At 46.1% G+C, this 23,650-nt stretch overlaps 1 protein-coding gene across 3 annotated transcripts in view; it reads left to right on the top strand.

The window, feature by feature from the left end:
• Nucleotides 1-22,777, top strand: part of LOC106800273 (NBPF family member NBPF6-like) — a 38,935-nt gene extending 16,158 nt beyond the window's left edge. The window contains exons 5-18 of one of the 3 annotated variants that reach the window (XM_087444543.1): nucleotides 3,853-3,904; nucleotides 4,722-4,891; nucleotides 5,757-5,808; nucleotides 6,631-6,797; nucleotides 7,663-7,714; nucleotides 8,503-8,678; nucleotides 10,992-11,070; nucleotides 11,645-11,859; nucleotides 12,941-12,989; nucleotides 13,619-13,833; nucleotides 14,923-14,974; nucleotides 15,806-15,981; nucleotides 20,757-20,977; nucleotides 22,713-22,777. In XM_087444543.1, the coding sequence (XP_087300669.1) occupies nucleotides 3,853-3,904; nucleotides 4,722-4,891; nucleotides 5,757-5,808; nucleotides 6,631-6,797; nucleotides 7,663-7,714; nucleotides 8,503-8,678; nucleotides 10,992-11,070; nucleotides 11,645-11,859; nucleotides 12,941-12,989; nucleotides 13,619-13,833; nucleotides 14,923-14,974; nucleotides 15,806-15,981; nucleotides 20,757-20,968 (1,667 nt within the window). In that variant the 3' untranslated portion in view covers nucleotides 20,969-20,977; nucleotides 22,713-22,777. Of the gene's footprint in view, nucleotides 1-3,852; nucleotides 3,905-4,721; nucleotides 4,892-5,756; nucleotides 5,809-6,630; nucleotides 6,798-7,662; nucleotides 7,715-8,502; nucleotides 8,679-10,991; nucleotides 11,071-11,644; nucleotides 11,860-12,940; nucleotides 12,990-13,618; nucleotides 13,834-14,922; nucleotides 14,975-15,805; nucleotides 15,982-19,201; nucleotides 19,385-20,756; nucleotides 20,978-22,712 lie in introns of those variants that run through there. The other 2 variants (XM_087444546.1, XM_087444550.1) reach the window with 2 other exon arrangements.
• The last annotated feature ends 873 nt before the right edge of the window (nucleotides 22,778-23,650 follow it).

Consider the following 23,650-nt stretch of genomic DNA (forward strand, 5'->3'; position numbering starts at 1 on the left):
AAGTTGCCCTTGAGACCTCTTCTTTGACAAGTGTCAAGTATATTGCTTAATCTACAGGTATTTTGGAATGTTGTAGCTATCTTGTTGTTATTGATTACTAGTTTAATTCCATTGTGGCTTGAGAGCGTATTTTGTATGTTTTCTATGTTCAATTTGTTAATGTGTGTTTTAATGGCCCAGCATGGCGCCGATTTTAGTGAATGTTCCGTGTGGACTTGAGAAGACTGTGTGTTCTGCCCTTGTTTGATGAAGCATTCTATACGTGTCAATTCCATCCAGTTGGTTCATGGTGCTGTTGAGTTCAACTATATCCTTCCTGATTTTCTGCCTGCTGGATTTGCCTGTTTCTGACAGAGGGGTGTTGAAATCTCCAACTAGAGTACTAGATTCATCTATTTCTCCTTGCCATTCTCAGTTTTTGCCTCATTTATTTTGGCGCTCTTCTGCTAGGTGCATACACATTAAGAATTGTTATGTCTTCTTGGAGACCTGACCTCTTTTTTGTTCGGTAATACCCCTCTTTATCCCTGGTCATTTTCATTACTCTGAAGTCCGCTTTGTCTGAAACTCATAGAGCTACTGCAGCTTGCTTTTGATCAGTGTTAGCATGGTATATCTTTCTCCATCCTTTTAATTTTATTAACCCTGTGTCTTTTTATTTACAGTGGATTTCTTATACACAACATATCATTAAGTCTTACGTTTTCCTCCACTCTGACGGTCATCTTTTAGTTGGTGCATTTAGACCGCTGGCATTGAAGGTTGTTGTTGATATACTGGATTACTATCTACCATAGTTGTTACTGTTTTATATTCGTTGCTCTTTTGCTTGGTTTCTTTCTTTTTGTCTTCCACTCTTTTTCTGCCTTCTCTGGTTGTAAATAAGAGTTTTATGTGATTCTGGTTTTTTTCTCCTCTCTTGGCATGCCAATTACACCCCTATTTTTTTTTGTTTTTCATCTTTTTCGGTGGTTGCCCTGGAGTTTGTAGTATACATTTACAAATAATCCAAGCCCTCTTTCAAGTACCAATATATGGCTTCCTGGGTAGTGCAAGTGCCTGATAACAGAGTATTCCCAATTCATTCCACCTGTCCATTATAGCGTTGCTGTCATTCATTTCGCTTATCCATAAGCTGTAATCACTGAGTACATTATGGCTACTATTATTTTGAACTGTTATCAGTTAGGTCAATCAAGAACAAAACAAATAAACAATTTCATTTTAATTTGTTCCTTCTCTAATGATCTTCCTTTCTTTGTGTAGATCCCAGTTTCTGATTTATATCATTTCCCTTTGTTCTGAGGAATTTCTTTTAACATTTCTTGCAAGACAGTTCTACTGGTGATAAATTCCCTCAATTTCTTTTTTTTTTTTTTTTTTTTTTAAAGATTTTATCTATTCAGTTTTTTCCCCCCAAAGCCCCAGTAGATAGTTGTATGTCATAGGTTCACATCCTTCTAGTTGCTGTACGTGGGACTCGGCCTCACGTTGGACGGAGAAGTGGTGCCTCGGGGCGCTCCCGGGATCCCAACCCGGGCCGCCAGCATCAGAGCGCGCACACTTAACCGCTAAGCCACGGAGCCGGCCCTCCCTCAATTTCTGTTTGTCAAGGAAAGTCTGTATTTTTCCTTGGCTTTGAAGGGTAATTTACTGGATACAGGATTCTAGGTTGGAGGGTTTTCTTCTTACACTCCATTCTCTTCTTGCCTGAAGAGTGTCTGGCGTGAAGTCTGATGTAATTCTTATCCTTACTCTTCTATAGGTAAGCTGTTCTTCCCTCTGGCTTCTTTAAAAATTTTCTTTTTGTCTTTCATTTTCTACATTTTGAATATGATGTTCTTTCCTAGGTGTGTATTTTTTTGATATGCCCCTGCTTAGTATTCTCTGAGCTTCCTGGATCTGTGGTTTGGTGTCTATAATTAATTTTGGAAAATTCTCAGTTATTATTGCTTCAAATACTTCTTCTGTTTTCCCTCTGGTATTCCTATTACACATATAGTACACCTTTGGTAATTGTCCCACAGTTATTGGATATTCTGTTCTTTTTCATTCTTTTTCCCCTTTGTGTTTCTGTTTGAGACATTTCTATTGCTGTTTCTTCAAGCTCGCAGATTCTTTCCTCAGCCATGTCCAGTCTATTGTTGAACCTCTCAAAGGCACTCTTCATTTCTGTCCCAGTGTTTTCATTTCTAGCATTTCGTTTGAATTGTTTCTGAGAGTTTCCGTCTTCCTACTTACATTACCCATATATTCTTGCATGCTGTCTACTTTTCCCATTACAGCCCTTAGCATGTGAATCACAGTTGTTTAAAATTCTTGGCCTGATAAGTCCACCATGTCTGCCATATCTGAGTCTGGTTCTGATGCTCGCTCTGTTGAGTCAAAGTGTTTTTTTTTTTTTTTTTGTCTTATAGTATGTCTTTTAATGTTTTGTTGAAAGCCAAACATGATGTACTAGTTAAAAGGATTTGAGGTATGTAGGCCTTGGTGTGAGGTTCTATCTTTATCTGGCTAGAGGTTAGGCTAGGGTTACTGTTTGCTGTAGCTGTAGGTGTCAGAGGCTTAAATGTCCTCTGGCATTCTTGCTTTGTCTCCTCTGTTGTCTTGAGCTTCCCTAGAGATTTCTGCTTAAATGAGGTTTGAGACTTGCAGTTCTTTCCATTGTATTCCGCTGTTATCTTATAGGACCCCTACTGATGTGGTGGTAAGGTGTGCGAGTGTGTGTATAAACATTCTATAGTCCTATGATTAGGTCTCAGTCTTTTAGTCTGCCTGTGTCCCTGTGCTGTGACATTCCCAAGGCTTCTCAGAGTTCTCGCTCCTGTCCCCCTAGGTGAACAAGGAAGGCTAGAGGGGGCTGGAATTGGGTATTCTCCTTCCCCCAGGTCAGTTAGGATCTGGTAGCATCCCAGTTGGTTAGGCTCTGGTAAAATAGTTTCTTTGAGAGCAGGCCTTGTCAAGAAAAACAAAATGCTCTGGATGTTTTTCAAGATGGCTACTTTCCTCTTACCCTGCCAGAAGCCTGAGGAGATTTTTCTCTAGTCTTCACTTTGAGGAACTGGTAGGGCTCTTGGAAATAAAACTCTCCAGAAATGTGGGGGCTCTCCTAAGACTGGGTCCCCCTGATGCTTTGAACTTCAAACTTCTCCACACTGAGCCTCCAGCAATTAGTCAACTACATGCTGCGTTTTAGTACTTTGGTACTGGCTCCTGCCTAGGTTTCTGCTCCAATAAGTTGTAATTCTCTGTATTCGTCTAGCCTGCCTGTATTTCCAGCTTTGGGGGCAGTGGTTTGCCCTCTGACCTTCATTCTCTGGTGGATCTAAGAAGAGTGGTAGATTTTCAGTTTGTTCAGCCTTTTTCTTGTGAGGACAGGAGTGATGACTTCAAAGATCCTTACACGCTGGTCCAGAAATTGGAAGTCTCCTCAGGCGTCTTAAGTGGAGAGCGAGAGGATTGTTTATTGTCTCCTTAGAGAAAGTTCCCATGGTGCCTGGGAACGAGCTTTATGTCAAGATGGATGATACAGTCATTGAAGACCAGAGGGAAGCTGGACAAGTATATGGTGATCTTGGGAACAAAAGATATTTCTAACGTTGTTTCTTATTTCAGATAGAGCGTGCCATGATGGTGATACACCAGATCAGGAAACTGTGTCTGATAGATCATAAAAAAAAGCCAGGGCATTTATTTAGTACAAATAAGAGACCTTTCAGTACAATTCTCTCAGTGTATGCTGAAATCGTACATAGGTAATTATAGGTTCATGCCCAGACATGCCACTGTGTTTATAATGGGTGGCATGGAACTATTTAATGCATGACTGGACATTTCTGAATTTGTTTGCAGAAAATCATGAAGCTGAGGAGGATGAAGAAGAAAAGGCGTCCCTAGACCCCAGGTAACTATGAATGATCAGGGCCTGGAAGAGGATGGGTAAAATACGAGGATGGTCCCCAAATGAAGAGAACAAGAGGTCAAAAGTAGCCACACGTTTCAAATGCAAAAGTAACATAAACTGCTGGTTGAATGATTACATTCACTCAACCGGTAAAGAAAGAGCCTTCTAAAAAGGTTGTCCATTATCTTCGTGATACTTGTCAGTCTTACCTAAGGGAAATGAACCAGACTGGGGAAATGTTTTGTCCTGACAGAATCCATCTGTTCTCTGCTCTATGGCTAAACTCAGGATGAGATGCAAATCTGCTTTCTGCATGGTGGGCCTTAGATTGTTGGCAGGGATTTCATAGCAAGAAACATAACTAGACAAAAAAAATCATGTCATGTCTTGATGTAGAAAGAAAGGGATGTAGAAGGTACAAGATCTCTGGGAGTCAGTAATTCCCCAGGAGCCTTTACTCACTGGGCCTCTGTAAAAAAGAGGAACAAAACTTATGCTTTGGAATTGTAGGAACGGTTGTGGTTCTCATCGTATGCTGTGTGTCATGACTGTACCATAGAGGAAAGCTGAGTCTCCTTCCTCATCAACTTGTTGTCTGGACAGTGCAGTGAGCATCTGCTCCTCTCTCTCCCACTGCCATGGCAGCCTCATCTAGTTCCAGTCATAGAAGGATTGTCATCTTCTTCCTCTTTCAAGGGATGACCTCTTTACCTTCTGTGACCTCGCCCTTAGTCTTCCGATGAGATCCAGTTGGGAAGTGGTGGTGTCCAATCCTTCCTTGTTTAATATTCTGTTATCTTTGTGCCTCTGGGCTCAGCAGGGAGCTACAGGAGAAGGAGGAAGTGAATGATGTGCGTCAGGACTCATTGGAGGAACAGTGTGTGACACTTTCCAGTCACCGAGACTTGTCTGACTCCTGCCACACTCCCGACAGTCTCCCCAACCCGTCTGATGAGGGTGAAGTCTGCTCTGCTCTTGCTGTAGCCAGTGAGTACTCTATTGTAAAGAGGAAAAAGCTCCAAATGGTCTCGGAGGTAGCCTTCTGGTTCTGTGTGCTCACAACTCTGTTCTGGTACTCAGATGTTTCCTTAGTAGCAGGCCCTGAAGACCTTCTTTGGTTTGAATCAGAATCTAAGATTCAATTTTAAGCACAGACATAAGGTGGGTCAGGTAACTCTACAACATCCCAAGTCCCAGGCCAAATCCCTGTCACTCCATTGCCATGGATGCTCAACTCCAAGCTGCAGTCTCGCTCTCCTCCAACTTGACTTGTCCTCAATAAGGAGCCATCGAAGTCCCTCTTGAATGATAGATGAACACCTCTGGAATGTGTCTGGAATTTTCCTGAGTGCATGACATCGACACTCATACCCTCCACCACTTTGAATGGCTAGAATCCTGCTCTCTGGGTAGCACCAAAGATTCTTTCCTGTTTGTGGGTGAATAAATTCCATCCATAAGTCTAGTCTCGGTGTATAATTTCACCCACAGCAACAAAAACAGGGACATCTGATGGAGTGAGAGGTGAATCTTGCAGCAACATCACCAGAAAATGACTAGATGAGCTCCTCATGGCCTCTGGAAGAATATGTGTAACTCTTTGCCCAGATTCAGGGCAGACAACATTGTGATATTGATCTCCTAGGTCAGAAACAGTCTGCCCCATGACTTGGGAAAGGAAGCCTGATTATTTTTCAGCAGACACAACCTGAGGCCTCCTGGAATATTCTCAGAATATCCTGTTCTCATACCGAGAATAATTATGTCCCTGTGTTGAGAAGGGCCCCTGGGTTGCTAATGTGTCAAGAGGCAACTTTTTATTCTGACTGGCCCCATCTGAATTTATTTGCAGAAACTCAAATGGATCTGAAGGATGAGGAAAGAGAAGAGTCAACGGCCCCCAGGTAACTCTGATAATCATGGCTGTGAATGCAATGGTGACATCTGAAGATCTCCAACCCAGGGCAAAGCAGAAAGTGCCAAGTTTTCCTACTTCATACAATCAGTCAGTCACGAATTGCCCTTTTTCAGAATGCTGTCTGTTAACTTGGGAGTTCTCCTATTGAGGTTTCCACTTTGTATTAAGCTATCAAGTTGAGTAACCTAGAGGCCGTTGGACTCCGGGCAAAGTAACCAATCTCAGGGATTTCCTGCAAGCAGGGAGACCACCTGTCTTCTCTTGCTTGGGAAGAACCAAGATAAGATGCATATCTGCTTTCTGCACATTTGGCCTGTTTCTTGTTGTGAAATCAGGAAATATAACTAGACACGAAAGTGTGTATCGGGTCACAATATTGAGAAAAAGGGGCCTAGAAGGCACAAAATCTCTGGGAGTCAACAACGCCCCAGGAGCATTTACTCACTGGGCCTCTGTAAGAAAAGTGGAACAAAACTTATGTTTTGGGTTGTAGGAACAGCTTTGGCTCTCATTGTGTGCTGTGTGCCATGACTGTACCATAGAAGAGAGCTGAGTCTCCTTCCTCATCAGCTTGTTGTCTGGACAGTGCAGTGAGCATCTGCTCCTCTCTCTCCCGCTGCCATGGCAACCTCACCAATTCCCGTCATAGAAGGATTGTCATCTTCTTGCTGTTTCAAGGGATGCCCTCTTTACCTTCTGTGACCTCTCCCTTAGTCTTCCGATGAGATCCAGTTGGGATGTGGATGTGGTGGTGTCCAATCCTTCCTCGTTTAATATTCTGTTATCTTTGTGCCTCTGGGCTGAGCAGGGAGCTACAGGAGAAGGAGGAAGTGAAAGATGTGTGTCAGGACTCATCGGCTGAACAGCGTTTGACTCTTTCCACTCACCGAGACTTGTCTCACCCCTGCCATACTCCAGATAGTACCCCCATCCCGGCTGAGGAGTATGAAGTCTGCTCTGCTCTTGATGTAGCCAGTGAGTACTCTCTTGTAAAGAGGACAAAGCTCCAAATGGTCTCCCAGGTAGCCTTCATATTCTGTGTGCTCACACCTCTGTCCAGGTACAGAGACGTCTCTTTGCCAGCAGGCCCTAGACCCATCTTGGTTTGCATCAGAATCTGAGATTCACTTTTAAGCACAGACATCCGGTGGGTCAAGTAGCTCTACAGCATCCGAAGTCCCAGGCCAAATCCCTGTCACCCCTTTCCCATGGTTGCTCAACTCCAAGCTGCAGTCTCGCTCTCCTCCAACTTGACTTGTCCTCAATAAGGAGCCATCGAAGTCCCTCTTGAATGATAGATAAACGCCTCTGGAATGTGTCTGGAATTTTTCCTGAATGCATGACATCGACACTCATACCCTCCACCACTTTGAATGGCAAGAATCCTGCTCTCTGGGTAGCACCAAAGGTTCTTTCCTATTTATGGGTGAATAAATTCCATCCAGAAGTCTAGTCTCAGTGTATAATTTCATCCACACCGACACAAACTGGGACATCTAGTGGAGTGAGAGGTGAATCTTGCAGCAACATCACCAGAAAGTGACTAGATGAGCTCCTCATGGCCTCTGGAAGAATATGTTTAACTCTTTGCCCAGACTTAGGGCAGACACCATTGTGATATTGATCTCCTAGGTAGGAAACAGTCTGCCCCATGACTCGGGAAAGGAAACCTGGTCACTTTTCAGAAGACACAACCTGAGGCCTCCAGGAATATTCTCAGAATATACTCTTCTCATACTGAGAATACTTATAGTCCCTGTGTTGAGATAGGCCACTGGGTTGCTAATGTGTCAAGAGGCAACTTTTTATTCTGACTGGCCCTGTCTGAATTTATTTGCAGAAACTCAAAAGGATCAGAAGGATGAGGAAAGAGAAGGGTCAGCAGCCCCCAGGTAACTCTGATAATCATGGCTGTGAATGTAATGGTGACTGCTGAAGTTTTCCACTCCAGGTCAAAGCAGAAAGTGCCAAGTTTTCCTACTTCATCAAATGAGTCAATCACGAATTGCCCCTTTTCAGAATGCTGTCTGTTAACTTGGGAGTTCTCGTATTGGGGTTTCCAATTTGTTTTAAGTTCTCAAGTTGGGTAACCTAGAATCAGTTGGACACCTCAATCGCAGGGATTCCTTGCATTCAAGGAGACCACCCGCCCTCTCTTGCTTGTGGAGAAGCAAGATAAGATGCATATCTGCATTCTGCACATTTGGCCTATTTCTTTGCAAGGATGTCATCACATGAACTATAACTAGACAAGAAAGTGTATGTCGGGTTACAATATTGAGACAAAGAGGCCTAGAAGGCACAGGATCTCTGGGAGTCAACAATGCCCCAGGAGCCTCTACTCACTGGGCCTCTGTAAGAAAAGGAGAACAAAATTTATGCTTTGGAGTTGTAGGAACTGAATGGTTCTCAATGTGTGCTGTGTTTCATGACTGATGAGTCTCCTTCCTCCTCAACTTGTTGTCTGGACAGTGCAGTGAGCATCTGCTCGTCTCTCTCCCACCACCGTGGGAGCCTCACCTACTTCCAGTCACAGAAGTGTTGTTATCTTCTTCCTCTTTCAAAGGATGCCCTCTCTACCTTCTGTGACCTTGCCCTTAGTCTTCCAATCAGAACGAGTTGGGGCACTGTGGTGACCAGTCCTTCCTCGTTTAATATTCTGTTATCTTTGTGCCTCTAGGCTCAGCAGGGAGCTACAGGAGAAGGAGGAAGGGAATGATGTGCATCAGGACTCATTGGATGAACAGTGTTTGACTCTTTCTACTCAGCGAGACTTGTCTGACTCCTGCCATCCCCCAGACAGTACTCTTATCCCGTCTGAGGAGCATGAAGTCTGCTCTGCTTTTGATGCAGCCAGTGAGTACTCTCTTGTAAAGGGGACAAATCTCCAAATGGCCTCCGAGGTAGCCTTCATATTCTGTGTGTTCACACCTCTGTCCTGGTACAGAGATGTCTCTTTGCCAGCAGGCCCTGAAGACCCTCTTTGGTTTGAATCAGAATCTAAGAGTCAGTGGTAAGCACAGACATCACGTGGGTCAAGCAGCCTTACACCCATCCGAGTCCCAGGCCAGGTTATGGTCATCCCAGGCCCTAGTGACAAGTACGTGTCATTGAACACCAGGCAAACCAGAGTGTGGAGACTGAAGGGATCATAACACACTTCCAGCCACCACTGATGCATGTGCACAACAAGGGTCACATGAGCTGCTGCTTTTAAGATGGGACCTCTGATCTCTCCTGTCATTTTCTTATTAATTGTGTTTCTGAACTGAGCATTAATGACTGTCCCAGTAAAGTTGTAGTCTTGCCTATATCTTTGGAGAAATTGTTATAACGGTTCCTCAGGTCTGAACTCCAGTCTCTCTCACTTATAAGGTTTCTTGTCCTGGCTAAACAGTCTTCTGAGTACCAAAAGAAAGATATCTCTGTCTTTCCATGTCTGGAGTTTTCCCTGAAAAGAAAGCATGGACCCTGGTGCTCCTCCCTCTGTGAATCACCGAGGATCCTGTCCTCTTGAAAGCACCAAATGTGCTTTCCTACTTGGGGTGTATAGATTCCATCCACCAGTCTAGTCTTAGTGTATATTCCCATCTATCTCACCAAGAACTAGGGTGTCTGTTGGGACATAGCTGACTCTTTCAGCAACACCTATTGAAGGCTGATTACATGTTCCCTGTGATCTTTGGTGAAAAAAGACATGTTTCACTGTTTGCTCAACTCAGGGTAGAGGACATGGTGATGATGATCTACCAGGTTTGGGTCAGTTCACTTGATGGCTCAAGAAGACAAGCCCGGCCACTTCTCAAAAGGCCCAACATGAGGCTTCCTACAGTGTTAGAAGACCCTGGCTTTTGCTAGAGAGTATTTATCTCCCCATGCTTGTATAGTTTCAGGAAGGGAGAGATGTCTCTGTCCTATTCAATCGGCACTTTAAGGACCTACTCACCCCAATGACCCAGACAACTACGAGGGGCAGACCTTGTAAGAGCAACTGGCTGAGGGATGCAGGCCGGCGTAGGGCCTTGCCCACAAGCTCAGCCCAGGTAAGGCCGCCACAGGCCCTGGTTGCACTGAGCCCCTCCAAGGTCCTCAGCTCACAAGAGATTCTATACAATCACTTGTAATGTGTAACCAGCCGTCCTGGTTTTTACCATTCCTGGCACATTCGGGGCCAGGAGAGGACCAGGACTGCCTGAGTGGTAGGACAGAGGAGAAATGCACAAGGTGGAGGTCATAGTGTTCCAACCACCTGCTTCCTCCCTGATGGACCGTGGCCTTTGTGGCAGGAGGCAGCATCCACCCAGTGTTAGAGCACAGAAAGGAAGACATGATGGGAGGTGGTTTGTTAGAGTGAAAAGAGTCCTGAGCTCAGTGTGGACGTTCTCAGGCTCCAGCCTGAGTGTTTTCTTTACAAACGGTGGGCTAACACGGTGATTGATTTTTACTTTGATGTCTGTCTCTTCATCTGTAAAATGAATCAAATAATCTATTCATGGTAGCTGCAGTGATCAACTGTGGGAGTATTTACAAATGCACTTCAGAAAAAAGAAAGCCTCGCAGTGCGTGGAGTTGGATAAGGTACCTGGTATAGTAGAACTTGGTGGTGGGAAAGTTGGTTTATACTGAAACATTCCACATACAGAGAATTTACCCCGATAGCATAGCAGAAGCCATCTTGGAGGTGCCCAGGAAGTCCTTGGATGTATGGAGGGACTTGGGACAGGGTTGTTTACACTCTTGTAAGAGAAGGGAGGAGATTGTTTCTGAGAGCTGTGATGGGACACAGAGTGACTGAGCCTAGGAAGCAGCTTTGTGGCAAGGAGGAGGATACACGTGGAGGAGGCTGCAGGTGGAGAAGTCCAGAGTGCAGCTGGTCTAGTATATGGTGATCTGTGGAACAAAAGACATTTTTCACTTTTTCCCCAATTGTAGGCAGAGCGTGCCATGATGGTGATCAAGCAGATGAAAGACACTTATCTGATGGATCATAAAACCAAGCCAAGCCATTTCTTTAAAGACAAAAATGAAAACTTTCAGTGAAATTCTCTCAGTGTATCCTGAAATCATCCATAGTAATTATGTCTCCCGGCCCAGAAAGGCCCCTGTGTCTGTAACGGGTGATGTGGAACTACTTCATGTCTGACTAGACATTTCTGAATTGGTTTGCAGAAAATCATGCAGCCGAGGAGGATGAAGAAGAGAAAGAACCACTGTCCAAAATGAATGATCAGAGGAGGGAAAAGGACAGGTAAAGTATGGAAGTGGTCCTAGAAAGAACAAAGAGGGCAAAGGAGGCCACATTCGTGACTCAAGGGTCAACAAAACCTGCTGATTGCACTCATTTCATTCCCTCAACCAACAATGATATAGCTCTTTAAACAAGGCTGTGTATTCTCTTTCTGGCACTTGTAGAGTTAGTCTGAACCAAGGTGAACTGACTACTCTCCTGGATTTCCTGTACTCACGGACACCACCTGTCCTCTCATGGATATTTGGTTAAAATGCAGGGTGAGAGTCATACCTGCTTTCTGCAGAGTTCATCTTAGGTCGTTGGCAAGTATTTCACAACAAAGGAGGTAGCTAGACCAAAAAAAATCATATTCTGTTAAATATTGAGAGAAGGCGGCCTAGAAGGCGGCCTCAGGTGTTCGTATTCCTTGGTTGCTGATATAGCATTCAAAACCATTTATGCATTTGCCAAACAGCTACCAGAATTCTGTTTTGAAGGCAATTGGGGGATATTCTCATAGAAACCTCTGTGGAGGTCCTAATAACCTATCACTCAATTCCAATGATCAATTTTCCCTTCTAACCCGCCGTAGGGAATTCGATTTTCTAATTCGAGTTCAGGCACGAGAGCTGAGCCAGTTACGCCAAAAGATAGGGGAAGGGAGAGACTTCTCTATCCTACTAAATCAGCACCTCAAGGACCTCCTCACCCACGGTGACCTTGACAACTCCCAGGGGCAAGGCTTCCAAGAGCAGTTGGCTGAGGGACGCAGGCTGTCAGAGGGCCTTATCAGCAAACTCAGCCAAGGTAAGGCGGCCACAGGCCCTGATTGCACTGAGCCCCTCCAAGGTGCCTGGCTCACAAGAGACTCCACACCTCCCCTCATAGTGTTTTTCCCAGCTGTCCTGGTTTCAATGTCATATTTGGGACCATGACAGGACCGGGACTGCCTGAGTGGTAGGACAGAGGAGAAATGCACAAGGTGGAGGTCATAGTGTTCCAACCATCTGCTTCCTCCCTGATGGACCGTGGCCTTTGTGGCAGGAGGCAGCATCCACCCAGTGTTAGAGCACAGAAAGGAGGACGTGATAGGAGGCAGCTTGTTAGAGTGAAAAGAGGCCTGAGCTCAGCGTGGACGTTCCCAGGCTCCAGCCTGAGTGTTGTCTTTACTAACAGTGGGCGAGTGATGGATTTATCCTTCCTGGATTTTGGTTTCTTCATCTAGAGCATGGTTAAAAACTATGTTGCTTGGTAGCTGTAGGATTCCAATAGCGAATGTTTATGAGTGTACTTTCCAAAGGATAAAATCACCCACTGGGGTTGATTTAAGTACTTGATATAGTAGAAGCTGGTAGTGGGATGTTGGTTTACACTAGAATACTTAGCACTTAACATGGAGAGAATTTTCCCTGGTAAACAGTAGAAGCAGACGTGGCAGTCCCCAGGAAGTACCGAGTTATATGAGACTCGTGGGACAGAATTGTTTTTCTTCTCCTTAGAGAAAGGAGGAGGTTCTATATGAAAACCGTGATGAGACACAGAGTTACTGGACTTGGGGACCAGCTGTGTGGCAGGAGTGGGGATACAGCAGGAGAAGCCCAGAGGGTAGCTGGAGAAGTATCTCTTGATCTGGGTAGCAAAATAAAGTTTTAACTCTTTGCCCAAGTCAACACAGAGCATGCCCTTCTGGGATCCATCAGTTCAGGGCCACTTTGCCTGATCGATCAGAATACCATGGCAGGCCGTTTCTTTAAAGACAAAATATGACACCTTCCTGAACTCACGTGTAGATAATTTATGCCTCCGTGCCCAGATGGGCCCCTGGGTTTATAATGGATGAAGTGGAAGTAACTAATGTCTAAATGGACTTTTCTGAATTTGTTTGCAGAAAACCATGAAGATAAGGATGAAGAACAACTAGAATCACTGACCCCCAGGTAACAACGAATGATCAGAGGAGGTAATGTGCAAGTAAAATATAGAGAGGGTTCTGGAATGAACAGGCCCAGAGGTCCAGTGTAGTCACTTTTCTGATGCAAGGGAGAACAGAAGTTGCTGACTGTACTGGTCTCACTCACTCCACCCGTCTGGATTGTCCATATTCTTTGTAGCATGTGTAGTCTGTCACACTCAAAGTGAAGTAACCAGGCCTAGAGATTTCCTGCCCTTTCAGAGATGACTTCTTCTCTGCTGTATGGTTAAAACCCAGAGTAAGATACAGATCTGCTTTCTGCACGTTGGCCTTAGCTTGTTGGCAGGTATTTCATTACAAGGAAAGTAACCAGACAAAATAAAATTCATATTCTGTCTCAACATTTAGAGAAGGAATCCTAGAAGTGACAAGATCTCTTGGGGTCTAGAATGTCTCAGGAGCATGTTTTTACTGGGTCACTGTATGTAAAATGCAAACAAACAAAAAAAGGCAAAAACGGGGTTCACCAAAAATGAGCAGATTTACACTGGGACGGCCTTTTGGCGCTATTCTCGCGGAACTCTCTCTCAAACCCCTTATCATCTATCGTTACCCCGTTTCCCCTCTGAAGATTTCTCTTCTCTCCCACGATAGGAAATACCATTTCCTAATTCATGATCACGCACGAAAGCTGACCCAGATACGCCAGAAATTACGGGAAGGAAGAGAGGTGTCTATCCTACTGAATCAGCACCTCAAGGACCTCCTCACCCACGGTGACCTTGACAACTCCCAGGGGCAGGGCTTCCGAGAGCAACTGGCTGAGGGACGCAGGCTGGCAGAGTGCCTTGTCTGCAAGCTTAGCCCAGGTAAGGCGGCCACAGGCCCTGATTGCACTGAGCCCCTCCGACGTCCCCGGCTCACAAGAGCCTCCTCCCCTCCCCAGTAGTGTTTTTACCAGCTGCCCTGCTTTCCACATCGCACTTTAGGGCCATGACAGGACCACGACTGGCTGGGTGGGAGCAGAGAGGAGAAATGCACAGGGGGAGGTCATTGTGTTCCAAATATCTGCTTACTCTGTGATGGACCGTGGCCTTTGGGGCAGGAGGCAGCATCGACCCAGTGTTAGAGCACCAAAAGGGGGACGTGACAGGAGGCAGCTCGTCAGAGTGAAAAGAGTCCTGGACTGAGCATGAGTTCCTCAGGCTTTTGCCTGAGCACTGGCTTTTATAACTATAGGCAAGTGATTGATTTATCCTACCTGGATTTCTGCTTCCTCGTCTGTAAAATGGGTCAAAAAAAGTGTTGCGTGGTAGCTGTAACTATGAAAGGAGGGACTGCTCATGAATGTACTTCATAAAAGGATAAAAATCCTAACTGTTGGGGTTTTATTTAGTTAGAATAGTAGAATCTGGTGGTAGATACATTGAGTCATACTAGAACACTTTCCATAAAGAGAATTTTCCCCTCTTACGCTGTGAAAGCCAACTTGGAGGTCCCCGTGAAGTCCCGGGCTGTATGGAGGGGTGCGGCAGAGGGTGTTTTTATCCTCCTTTTAGAGAATGGAGTAGGATCTATGTGAGAGTTGTGAGGGGACATAGAGCTGCTGGGTCTGGGAACTTGCTCTGTGGAAGGAGTAAGGATATAACTAGAGAATGCCAGAGGGAAACTGTACAAGAACCCAATGATCTGGAGACAAAAGATCTTTGGCCAATTAAACTTAGAGTATGCCATGATGGGGATCCACCAGATCAGGGACATTTTGCCCAATGGGTCAGTAATTCATCCCAGGCCATTCCTTCAAAGTCCAGCACGGGGCTTTCAGAACAATTCTCTCAGTGCGTCCTGACCTCATACACAGATAATTGCTGTCCATGCCCAGACAAGCCTTTGTGTGTGTAATAGGTGAAGGGGCACTATTTCATTTCTGTCTGGATGTTTCTGAATTTTGTTTGCAGAAACCCAGGAGGATGATGAAGATGAAGAAGAACAAGAATCGCTGACCCCCAGGTAACAATGAATGATCAGTGGCTAATAAGCAAAGATAAAATATGGGGAGAATACCTGAAAGAAGAGACCACGAGATCCGAATAGCCCCGGATTTCACATGCCTGTGTGAACCAACACTGCTGATGTTGCTGATTTCATTCACTCAAGCAGTGATGGCACAGCCCTTTGAACAAGGTTGTCTATTGTCTTTGTGGTGCTTGTAGAGTCAGTCTGACAAGGGGAACCAAGCAGTCTCAGGGGGATTTCTTGCCCTTAAAGAAATCCCTTGCTCTCTCTTGGAAAGCTAAAAACAATGATGAGATGCATATCTGCTTTCTCAACTGTTGGCCTTAGGTCCTTGATAGGTATAGCACAGTGAGAAAAGGAATATACAAAAAAAAAAAAAAAAAAAAAAAATCGTAAAATGTCACGAAATTGATAGAAAGTGGCCTGGAAGGCACAAGATCTCTGAGAGTCCACAGAGCCTTAGAAGCCTGTCTTCACTGGGCTGCCGTATGTAAATTCAACAATATTTATTCACCAAGTTGAAGCCATTGTAAGGGTTCTCCTTGTGTGATGTGTGTGATGAGTATACCTTACAGGGAGAGTGCAGTCTCCATCATCATCTCATTGTCTGGCCACTGCACTGAGCACTTTCTGTTTGCTCTTTCTCTCTCTCTGTCCTGCTCCAGGGCAGCCAGGCTTTGCCCCAGTCAGAGGAGGATAGCCTCCTTCCTCCTTTTTGAAGGGATACCATTGGACCCTACCCTTAAGCCTCCAATCAGGACCAGTTGGTATACTGTGGTGTCTAATCCCTCTTAATCTAATCTTCTGTCTTCCCTATCTCACCAGTCTGGAGAGGGAGCTGCAGGAGAAGGAGCACGTGAGGGAAGTCCCTCAAGATCCATTGGGTAAACAGTATTTGACTCCTTCCAGTCGTCGTGATCTGTCTAGCTCCGGAGAAGCCCTCAGAAGCACCGCCTGCGTGTTTAATGAGACTAAAGTCAGCTTGGCTCTGGATGCAGCCAGTGAGTACTCCCATTATAAAGCAGAGAAATCAGGTGGTCTCCCAGTTAGCCTCCATATTTTTTGTGCTCACTGCTGCTTGCCAGGTAGAGAGATATCATTTCTGCAGTCTCTTGGGCAGAGTTTTAAGTACAGATGTCAGGGGGACCCGGGAGCTTTGATGTCACCCTAGTGCCTAGTCGTGTCTGTCTCAGCCTGTCCCCCATTGGCATCTGCAAGCCATTGTTCCCTAGGCAGGAGAGAGAAGGGGTCATGACCACCTCACAGCCACCACTACAGCAGGTGCACAGCAGGCATTTGTCAGACCTCTTTCTTTGACATGGGGCACCTCATCTCTCCTGCAGTGTTCTTGCTAATTGCATTTCCTGAGCAGTGTCTTCCACTCTTGTCTGGCCATCCACACGTGCTAACAGTTTTGCTCAATTATTTTGGAGGTCTGTTACCATGATTTTGGGTTCAAAGCAGATTCTCTACTTCCTCTGGGGTGACTATGTCCCTCTGAAGATTTAAAAATGAGACCCTGAACGCCACATCCTGCCTGTGCCCATTAGTTTCAATGAGGCCAAAGCTCTGGCTCTGGTTTCCCATCCTCCATAAATCGCCATGGTTTTCATCCTTTGTGCAGCCCCGGTGACTTCTTTCATGGGTGGGTTATAGTTTCAATCACGAGTCTAGTGTCAGTGTGCTACTCTCACAGAAACCATCATCAACCAGCATGCCTGATAGGGCCCTGGCCTAATTTATGAGCAAAGCAGAACGTGAGGCCAGAAGACCGAAGGACTACAAAGGCAGCAGGAGGAGTTTGCACAAGTAGAGTTGGAACATGATGAGAAGAGGACTTCTAGGTGATAAGACTGTTGAGACGTTTGATAGTGTGGAGATGGCAGAATCAGAGAAGTGGAAGGAGATTGGTGAATCCAGGCATCAACGATGAGGGTCTCGCAGAGTGTGTCGTCAGGAATCTAAACGGCAACACAATCCCAAATGACATTTTTAAGAAACACTTAAAACGCTCTTTGGTGGGAATGAGGATGTGTAGAGGGGAGGAGAAAGGGGAGCCTACAACAGTGTGGAGGAGGCCCTGGGGGCCATGACCATGCTTTAGGCTTAGGCAGAGTGGCCTGAGGTGGTTTGAAGTCTTTGGTCAGCCCTCTTTCTGAGAGTATGTTTTCATTTCACAGTAGAAATATAAACGTATTTGATTAGGGAGTACTGCCCAGACCCCACTGAGGGGTGTGTAATATAAGGATTGTGCACTGTATTACCTCCCTGAAGAGCCACAAGGTCTGATTCTGTAGCACTTCTGGCCCCTAAGTTTCCAATAAGGGACTCAGACTTGTACTACCTTACTTACAGCTGCTAGTACCTCCCCTCAAGTGGCAAAAGAATGCATACATATGTGTGTGTGTGTGTGTGTGTGTGTGTGTGTGTCTGTGGGTGGGTGGGTGGAGGGCAGTTGAAACTTATAGACAAGGGAGGTCAAAAGGTGCTAGTACTTGGCAAAAATTTCTTAAGTTGGTCCTTGGTCTACAGTTTCCCAACTCCCTTTCTACTGGAACCTGAAGCCTTGAGACCATACTTCTTCCCATCTTCTTATATTCTTGTGGGTAGACATCAACAACTCTTTCTCCCCCATCTCCTGAGTCCTCTCTAGAAACTTCTCTGCAGGCTACTGGGCTAAGGTTAATAGCAACAGAATAATAGGCATGACCTCGTCTGCCCATCCAAAGCCCTCTGGACTCCAGTAGGTGATTGTCCACTTCAGGGACCCTGTAGTCTGGGCACCTGCCATCTCAGCCTCCCCAGGGACACACAGAATGGTGACGTCTCCTTCAAATACATGAAGTCTGCCTTTGTTTCCTGGGTCACTGGGTGGTGTCCCTGACAGGCAGAGACATCTGAAATGGGTGGTCTGAGAGAGCTTAGCAAAGGAAAACTCGGATTGGTCCTACTGAAACCGCTTCTTGTTTCAGCTCCTACTCAGGAGGTCTGTCAGCAAGGGCCTTTCAGCGGAAACTTGAGTTTCCAAAGGACAGAGTTGCAAACTGCACAAGCACAGCTGGAGCCAAGCACCGGGGTGACCAATGATCTGCGACTGCAGCTGAGCCAGTTCCATGGCGGTGATGACAAAGCCAGGCTTGGCCTTCTCTCCGCCATCTGGAATTTTGCAGCCAACACTGACTCTGGAAACCAAGGGCCGCTCTTCCAACATAAGAAACAAAAGGGGAATAGGAAGCTCTAGTCCACGTCTTGGTCGTCGCAGGGTTGCGTGTGGAGGTGGCAGTGGGGCCTCTCCCATGCTCGCTTCGGGTCAGGTTGAAATCCGTGATGAGGTAGAGTGAGGTGGGTGAGAGCCTTGGATTTAGGACAGCTCTGCCCCAGGTCCTGGGTTTGCAACTTATTGGCTGTTTACCTTGGCCAAGTTATTTATCTTCTTAGGTGTTTACATCTGAATTCCCTTATCTGAACCCCCTGAAAATTATGTCTGTATTCCATGGTTCTTGGGAGTATTAAGGACATCATTTCCAGAGTGTCCGATTCAATAAAAATTGCTTGCGAGGAGCTGTGAGGATATCACGTCTAACCCTGTATCTTTGTGCTGCTTTAACCCTTACAAAATGATGTCCCATGCATTGTTCCATCTGATGTAGAGCAGTTCTGATGGTCTCCACTCTCTCTGGACCCCATCGTCCCTTGCTTTCTCAGAAAGGCACGTTTGCCCATTTTTCCCTCTCCTCTCACAATCCATCATCAGGCCAATTTTGCCCTATTAGGTGCCGTCAGTAACAATGTGTTAGGCACATTCAGTCACGGTGGAAACAGTGGCACACAGCTCAGTCTCCTGCTTATTCTTCGGTCTTTCCCCCTTTTTGAAAACAAAGGGCCACCTTCATCTGTAAAGTGCACGAATCAGTGTCTTTTAGGATACTCCGTTTATTTTTTTTTTTAATTTTTTATTTATTTATTTATTTTCCCCCCAAAGCCCCAGTAGATAGTTGTATGTCACAGTTGCACATCCTTCTAGTTGCTGTATGTGGGACGCGGCCTCAGCATGGCCCGAGAAGCAGTGCGTCGGTGCGCGCCCGGGATCCGAACCCGGGCCGCCAGCAGCGGAGCGCGCGCACTTAACCGCTAAGCCACGGGGCCGGCCCGAGGATACTCCGTTTAATTCGTGCTCTCCACTCCTCTCGAAGACCATGTCCTCTGTTTTCTTCTCATCAGGATCCACTCCTGCTCAGGTTTTCTTAACACTGAGCTTTCCAACCCTGACATCCATTTCATCTGGGTCGTGTTCCTCCTTACCCTCCACCACTCTCGGTATCTCCTCCTGGAGCCTGGGGCTGCCTGGCACTCATCCGTCAGGCGATGATCTCAGCTGAGGAGCGAGGAGAGACCCAAGTGGAGGTGAGGCAACAAGAGGCACCCCTGTCGCTTATGGAGAGGTCTCACAGAAAGTGCTCAGTGAGTGGCAGGGGAGGCGTAGCCCTGACAAGTGCCATCAGACCTTGGGGTATTTAGTTGTCTTCTGCTCCCTCTAGTCTCTCTTGTACTTCCCTTGGCTTCCCCCAATCCCAGCTAAGACTCAGCCTCACTGGCTCAGGCTCTCGCTTTCCTGCTCACTTTCCACAGAGGCCTGAGCAGGAAAGCAAGCTCCATACCAGATATTTTGGCCAGGGATAGTTTCTTCGCCTGTTTGGGCTGCCGTAACAAAAATATCTCAGACCTAGTGACGTATGCAGAACAGAAATTTATTTCTCAGAGTTCTGGAGGCCGAAAAGTCCAAAATCAAGGCTCTGGCACATTCGATGGCTGGTGAGAGCCCCCTTCCTGGTTCACAGAGGCCGTCTTCTCGCTCTGTCCTCACATGGCGGCAAGAGCAAGGGAGCTCTGTGGGGTCTCTTTTATAAGGACACTAATCCCATTCATGAGGGATCTGCCTCCCAAAGGCCCCACCTCCAAACACCATCACGTTGGGGATTAGGTTTCTATATATGAATCTGGGGGAACACAACCTATCATTCTCTCACACATACTGTTAATGCTCTTTGTTGTAGTCTCACTCTCCTCCTCCTGGAATTCTTCCCTGGTGTTTCACAGGTCATCTGTTGCTCACCACAGCTTTTCTCCTTCTTCTTGTATTTCTAAATTTTTTTCAATTTCAACTGACCAGAATAGTAATTAGAATGTTATATTCAATGTCTCCAAATCCCTATGTATTCATTAGTTCAATTAGATAAATAAATACTTATACGTATTTGTATTTATATTATATATCATATACGTGATGTGTATTTGGTGTGTACATCGTATATAGGGTACACATATGAAATATATATTTATGCAAGGTTTGTAAATTCCCTCTTTCACTTCCCCAGTTTTCTTCTCTCATAAGTTTTTCCTTCAACTCTGGTTTTGTGTGATCGCTACAATCTCTTCCCTTCCAATAGGACAACCTCTGACCATGTGATTTCCTTGACTTTGTCTTCTCTACTGAGGCACTGTTTGTCTTTATCAATTCTATTTTTCTAGATTTTATTTGGCAACTGGGAGCATGTTTGCCTCCTGGCAATCTTATCAATACTGGGTAGTTTAAGAAAGATCAACAACAAAGAAAATATCAAAGAGTCTGCAGTGGCTTGACTTCACCCCTGGACTTTCAGATGGCCGTTCTTGTTCCAGCCACTTTCCTTATTCAATGTCCCTCTTGGGTGGAGGAGTAAATCACAGTAAGATCAGGAATAACAGTGGATCCTATTGGCTGTGGCTTTGTTTTCAGAGCTGGGTTTGACTGCTACTCTCAGAATGAAGAACCCTCCCTCAGAACCTCTGAAGGGTGATGCTCTTGAGGGCTCGGCTGCCAGCAAGCATGGGTGTCAAGTCTTCGGCCACGGTAACACCTCAAGCGTCATGAAACAGAGGATTCTCCAAAGAAAAGCACGGCTCAGCAAATGGAGACTAGCGTGCAGATTCCCTGGCCTTCAAGCTTAGGGTCCAGAGGTAATCACATCTGTGGTTCTTAGATGCACTTATTCCTGCTTGCTCTCTATCTAAGGTTATAGCTCAATCTCCCACTCTTTTTCTCTTCTTTGTGTGTTCAGTCCAACAACTGATGCTACCTCTGTCTGGTCTTACCTCTGTTTTCCATGGCGGCTGCCACTCTGCCAGGCCCTTCCATCTCTATCTCCTGTTTGCAGTCTGAACTCTGCTGTGTTCCCACTGCTACAGTCCTGATACTCGCTCTCGCCTTTCCTCTTAGCCACGGGGAAGCCTGTCCCCATGGTCCTCCTCATCACAAGAGCATCATTTAGCCACTGATCACATTGCACTCTGTCTGAAATCACACACTCTCTTGGCTTCTTTGCCTTCCCTTCCCAGCTTCCCCAACTCCACTGCCTGTTTCTTCTGGGAACATTGTCTTAATGCATCACTTGCACACGGGTCCTCCTCCTGGGCCTCTTTTAGGGAACCCGACCTAGGACAACCCTTAACCCTGGACTTCTCCATGTCAATAAGAAGTGTTAAAACTGAGGAGAGAGAGCCCCATTGAAAAACCTAAATGAGAACCTGGGTCACTGGTGGGAGTGCTGGACTGGCCTGGAGTGAGGTTTCTCATCAGCCCCAGATGTGCAGGCCTGTGCTCATCTGCATGGGGCTTCCAGGGACTCAGTGTCCCCACCTCAGGACCTCACTGGAGCTGGCATTATTACCGCCATGTAACAAGCACAGGTGAAATGTAATTTAAAATGAATGCCTTGACCTCACACCTCGAGATTCTCATTTAAATGGTCTGGGGTGGGTTTTGGGCTTCAGTATTTTTAAAAAGCTCCCCAGTGACTCTCTACACAGCGAGAGATGAGAGGAGCCATTTGTCTCCTATGATCTCAGGTTCCACATAGAAATGTCCCAAACGTTTCACCACTTCCTTGAAATGGCTGAGTATCCATCAGCCGCTGATAGAATTTGTAGAGCCAAGGTGACCCAGCCAAGGTGACCTACCTGTTGACACCTGCAGCTTGGAGCCTTTCCTCTCACATTCCCCCAAATGTGTGGAAAGGGCCTGAGGCCTGGGTTCTAGTCCTAGGGTTGTCAGTAACAGGTCACATGGCTTTGGTGAGTCCTTTGCCCCTTGGCACCGCAGCTGCTCTTCTGTGAAAGGTGGAACTGGGTTTGGATCTATTCTGAGGTTCCTGTAGGCTCTCCCATTCCAGGACTCTTCCCATAGCCTGCCCCTCATCCTCAGAGGACTGGGACATAGAGAAAAAGAGGGTGTGTTTCTCTACCAATGGCCCTCCCCTTCCAACAGCAGTCTGTTTCTGAATGTGCGTGATGGAGGCTGAGAACGTTCCTCCCGGGGAGGTGTGAGAAGCCATCACTTTGCTCCAGAGGAAGGGGATTCAGGAGTGAAGCGGCTGCTGAGGAAAGGGTGGTAGGGATCTGGCTAAGGCTCTGCAGCAGCTCTGAGCTGGGATGTCACCAGCCTCCTGGTGAGGTGAAGACAGGGGTCCCTAGCTCCTGCACCACAGACTGGATGGAAGTTTAGGGAGGTTTTTCTTCTAACTTGTGGATCTCACTTTCCCCTTCAGCCAGCCTGCAGCTCCCCGCTTCAGCTCTTCCTCCCAATAGGAGCTCAGCTTGCTCTTGGCCTCTGTCACCAGGTAGCCATCCCTGCAGGCTCAGCTATCAGCAGGACCTGACAAGGACTCACACTGACCTTTTTTCCTGTCTCTCTCAGATACCAAGTACTTGTGGAACGAAGAAAAGAAGAAACCCCATTATAAAAAGTCGCTTTTCCACTTGATGAAAAAATCTAAACCAGCAAATCAAGTTAAAGCCCCCAAGAAAACTCTAGAGGGTCCTTGGCTTAGAATGAACCTCACAACCAGACACCACTCTCCAAGATTTTTACTCCAACAGCCTGGTTTGATGGGAGACATCCCAGCCCTTCAGCCTCCAATTGTGATAAATCGCTAAGGAGACCATTGCCTAGATCCACACACAGTTCTGAGAGACCTTAACGCTTGCTCCTCTCAATTCCCGTGCTGTCCCTAACCGGAATCGGGAACAACTGGAAAAAGACAACATGGCAAACCGGATATTCTTTGCCACCAGCAGGGCTGTGCTAGGAGCAGACAGCGTTAACCATGCAGTGTTCTTGTTGACAATGTTTAGCCTGAATTTCATCATGAGGTCGTTATCAGACACCTGCAGAATTGAGACCATTGACCAAGACAACTGGCCTGTCTTCCAACAGTCAATGCCACCACAAGTAAGACAAGAAAAAGAAGAGATATTTTGGGTTCCAAAGGACTGAAAAAGATTATGTTGTTATATTTCTTTGGTCTGTTTGAACCAAAAACATCTCCTACCTTTTTGTGGTTGTCTGTGGTGGTGGTGACGTTGCCTTGTTTGGAGAGGAAAGGTCAGTCGTCTGGCTCAATGGTCTACGTTCTGAAGTTGTCTGACCGTTTCCTCGTGATTAAATTCAGGCTCACCTTTTCTCCAAGAATGCTGTATAGTTAGTTAATGCTGTGTGCTTCCTAGCGCAGCCCACCTGGAGACCAAGAATGTCCAGCTTATCCACCACCATTACTGAGACTAGCATTGGTCTCTTTGATATGGAGGGGCCTACAAGATCTGTTCATTGTAAAGACACATCTTTTTCTTTCTGCC

This window comes from Ceratotherium simum, chromosome 2 (genome assembly GCF_057802395.1).
Source record: "Ceratotherium simum simum isolate JZ-2026a chromosome 2, ASM5780239v1, whole genome shotgun sequence".
NCBI classification, from domain to species: Eukaryota; Metazoa; Chordata; class Mammalia; order Perissodactyla; family Rhinocerotidae; genus Ceratotherium; species Ceratotherium simum.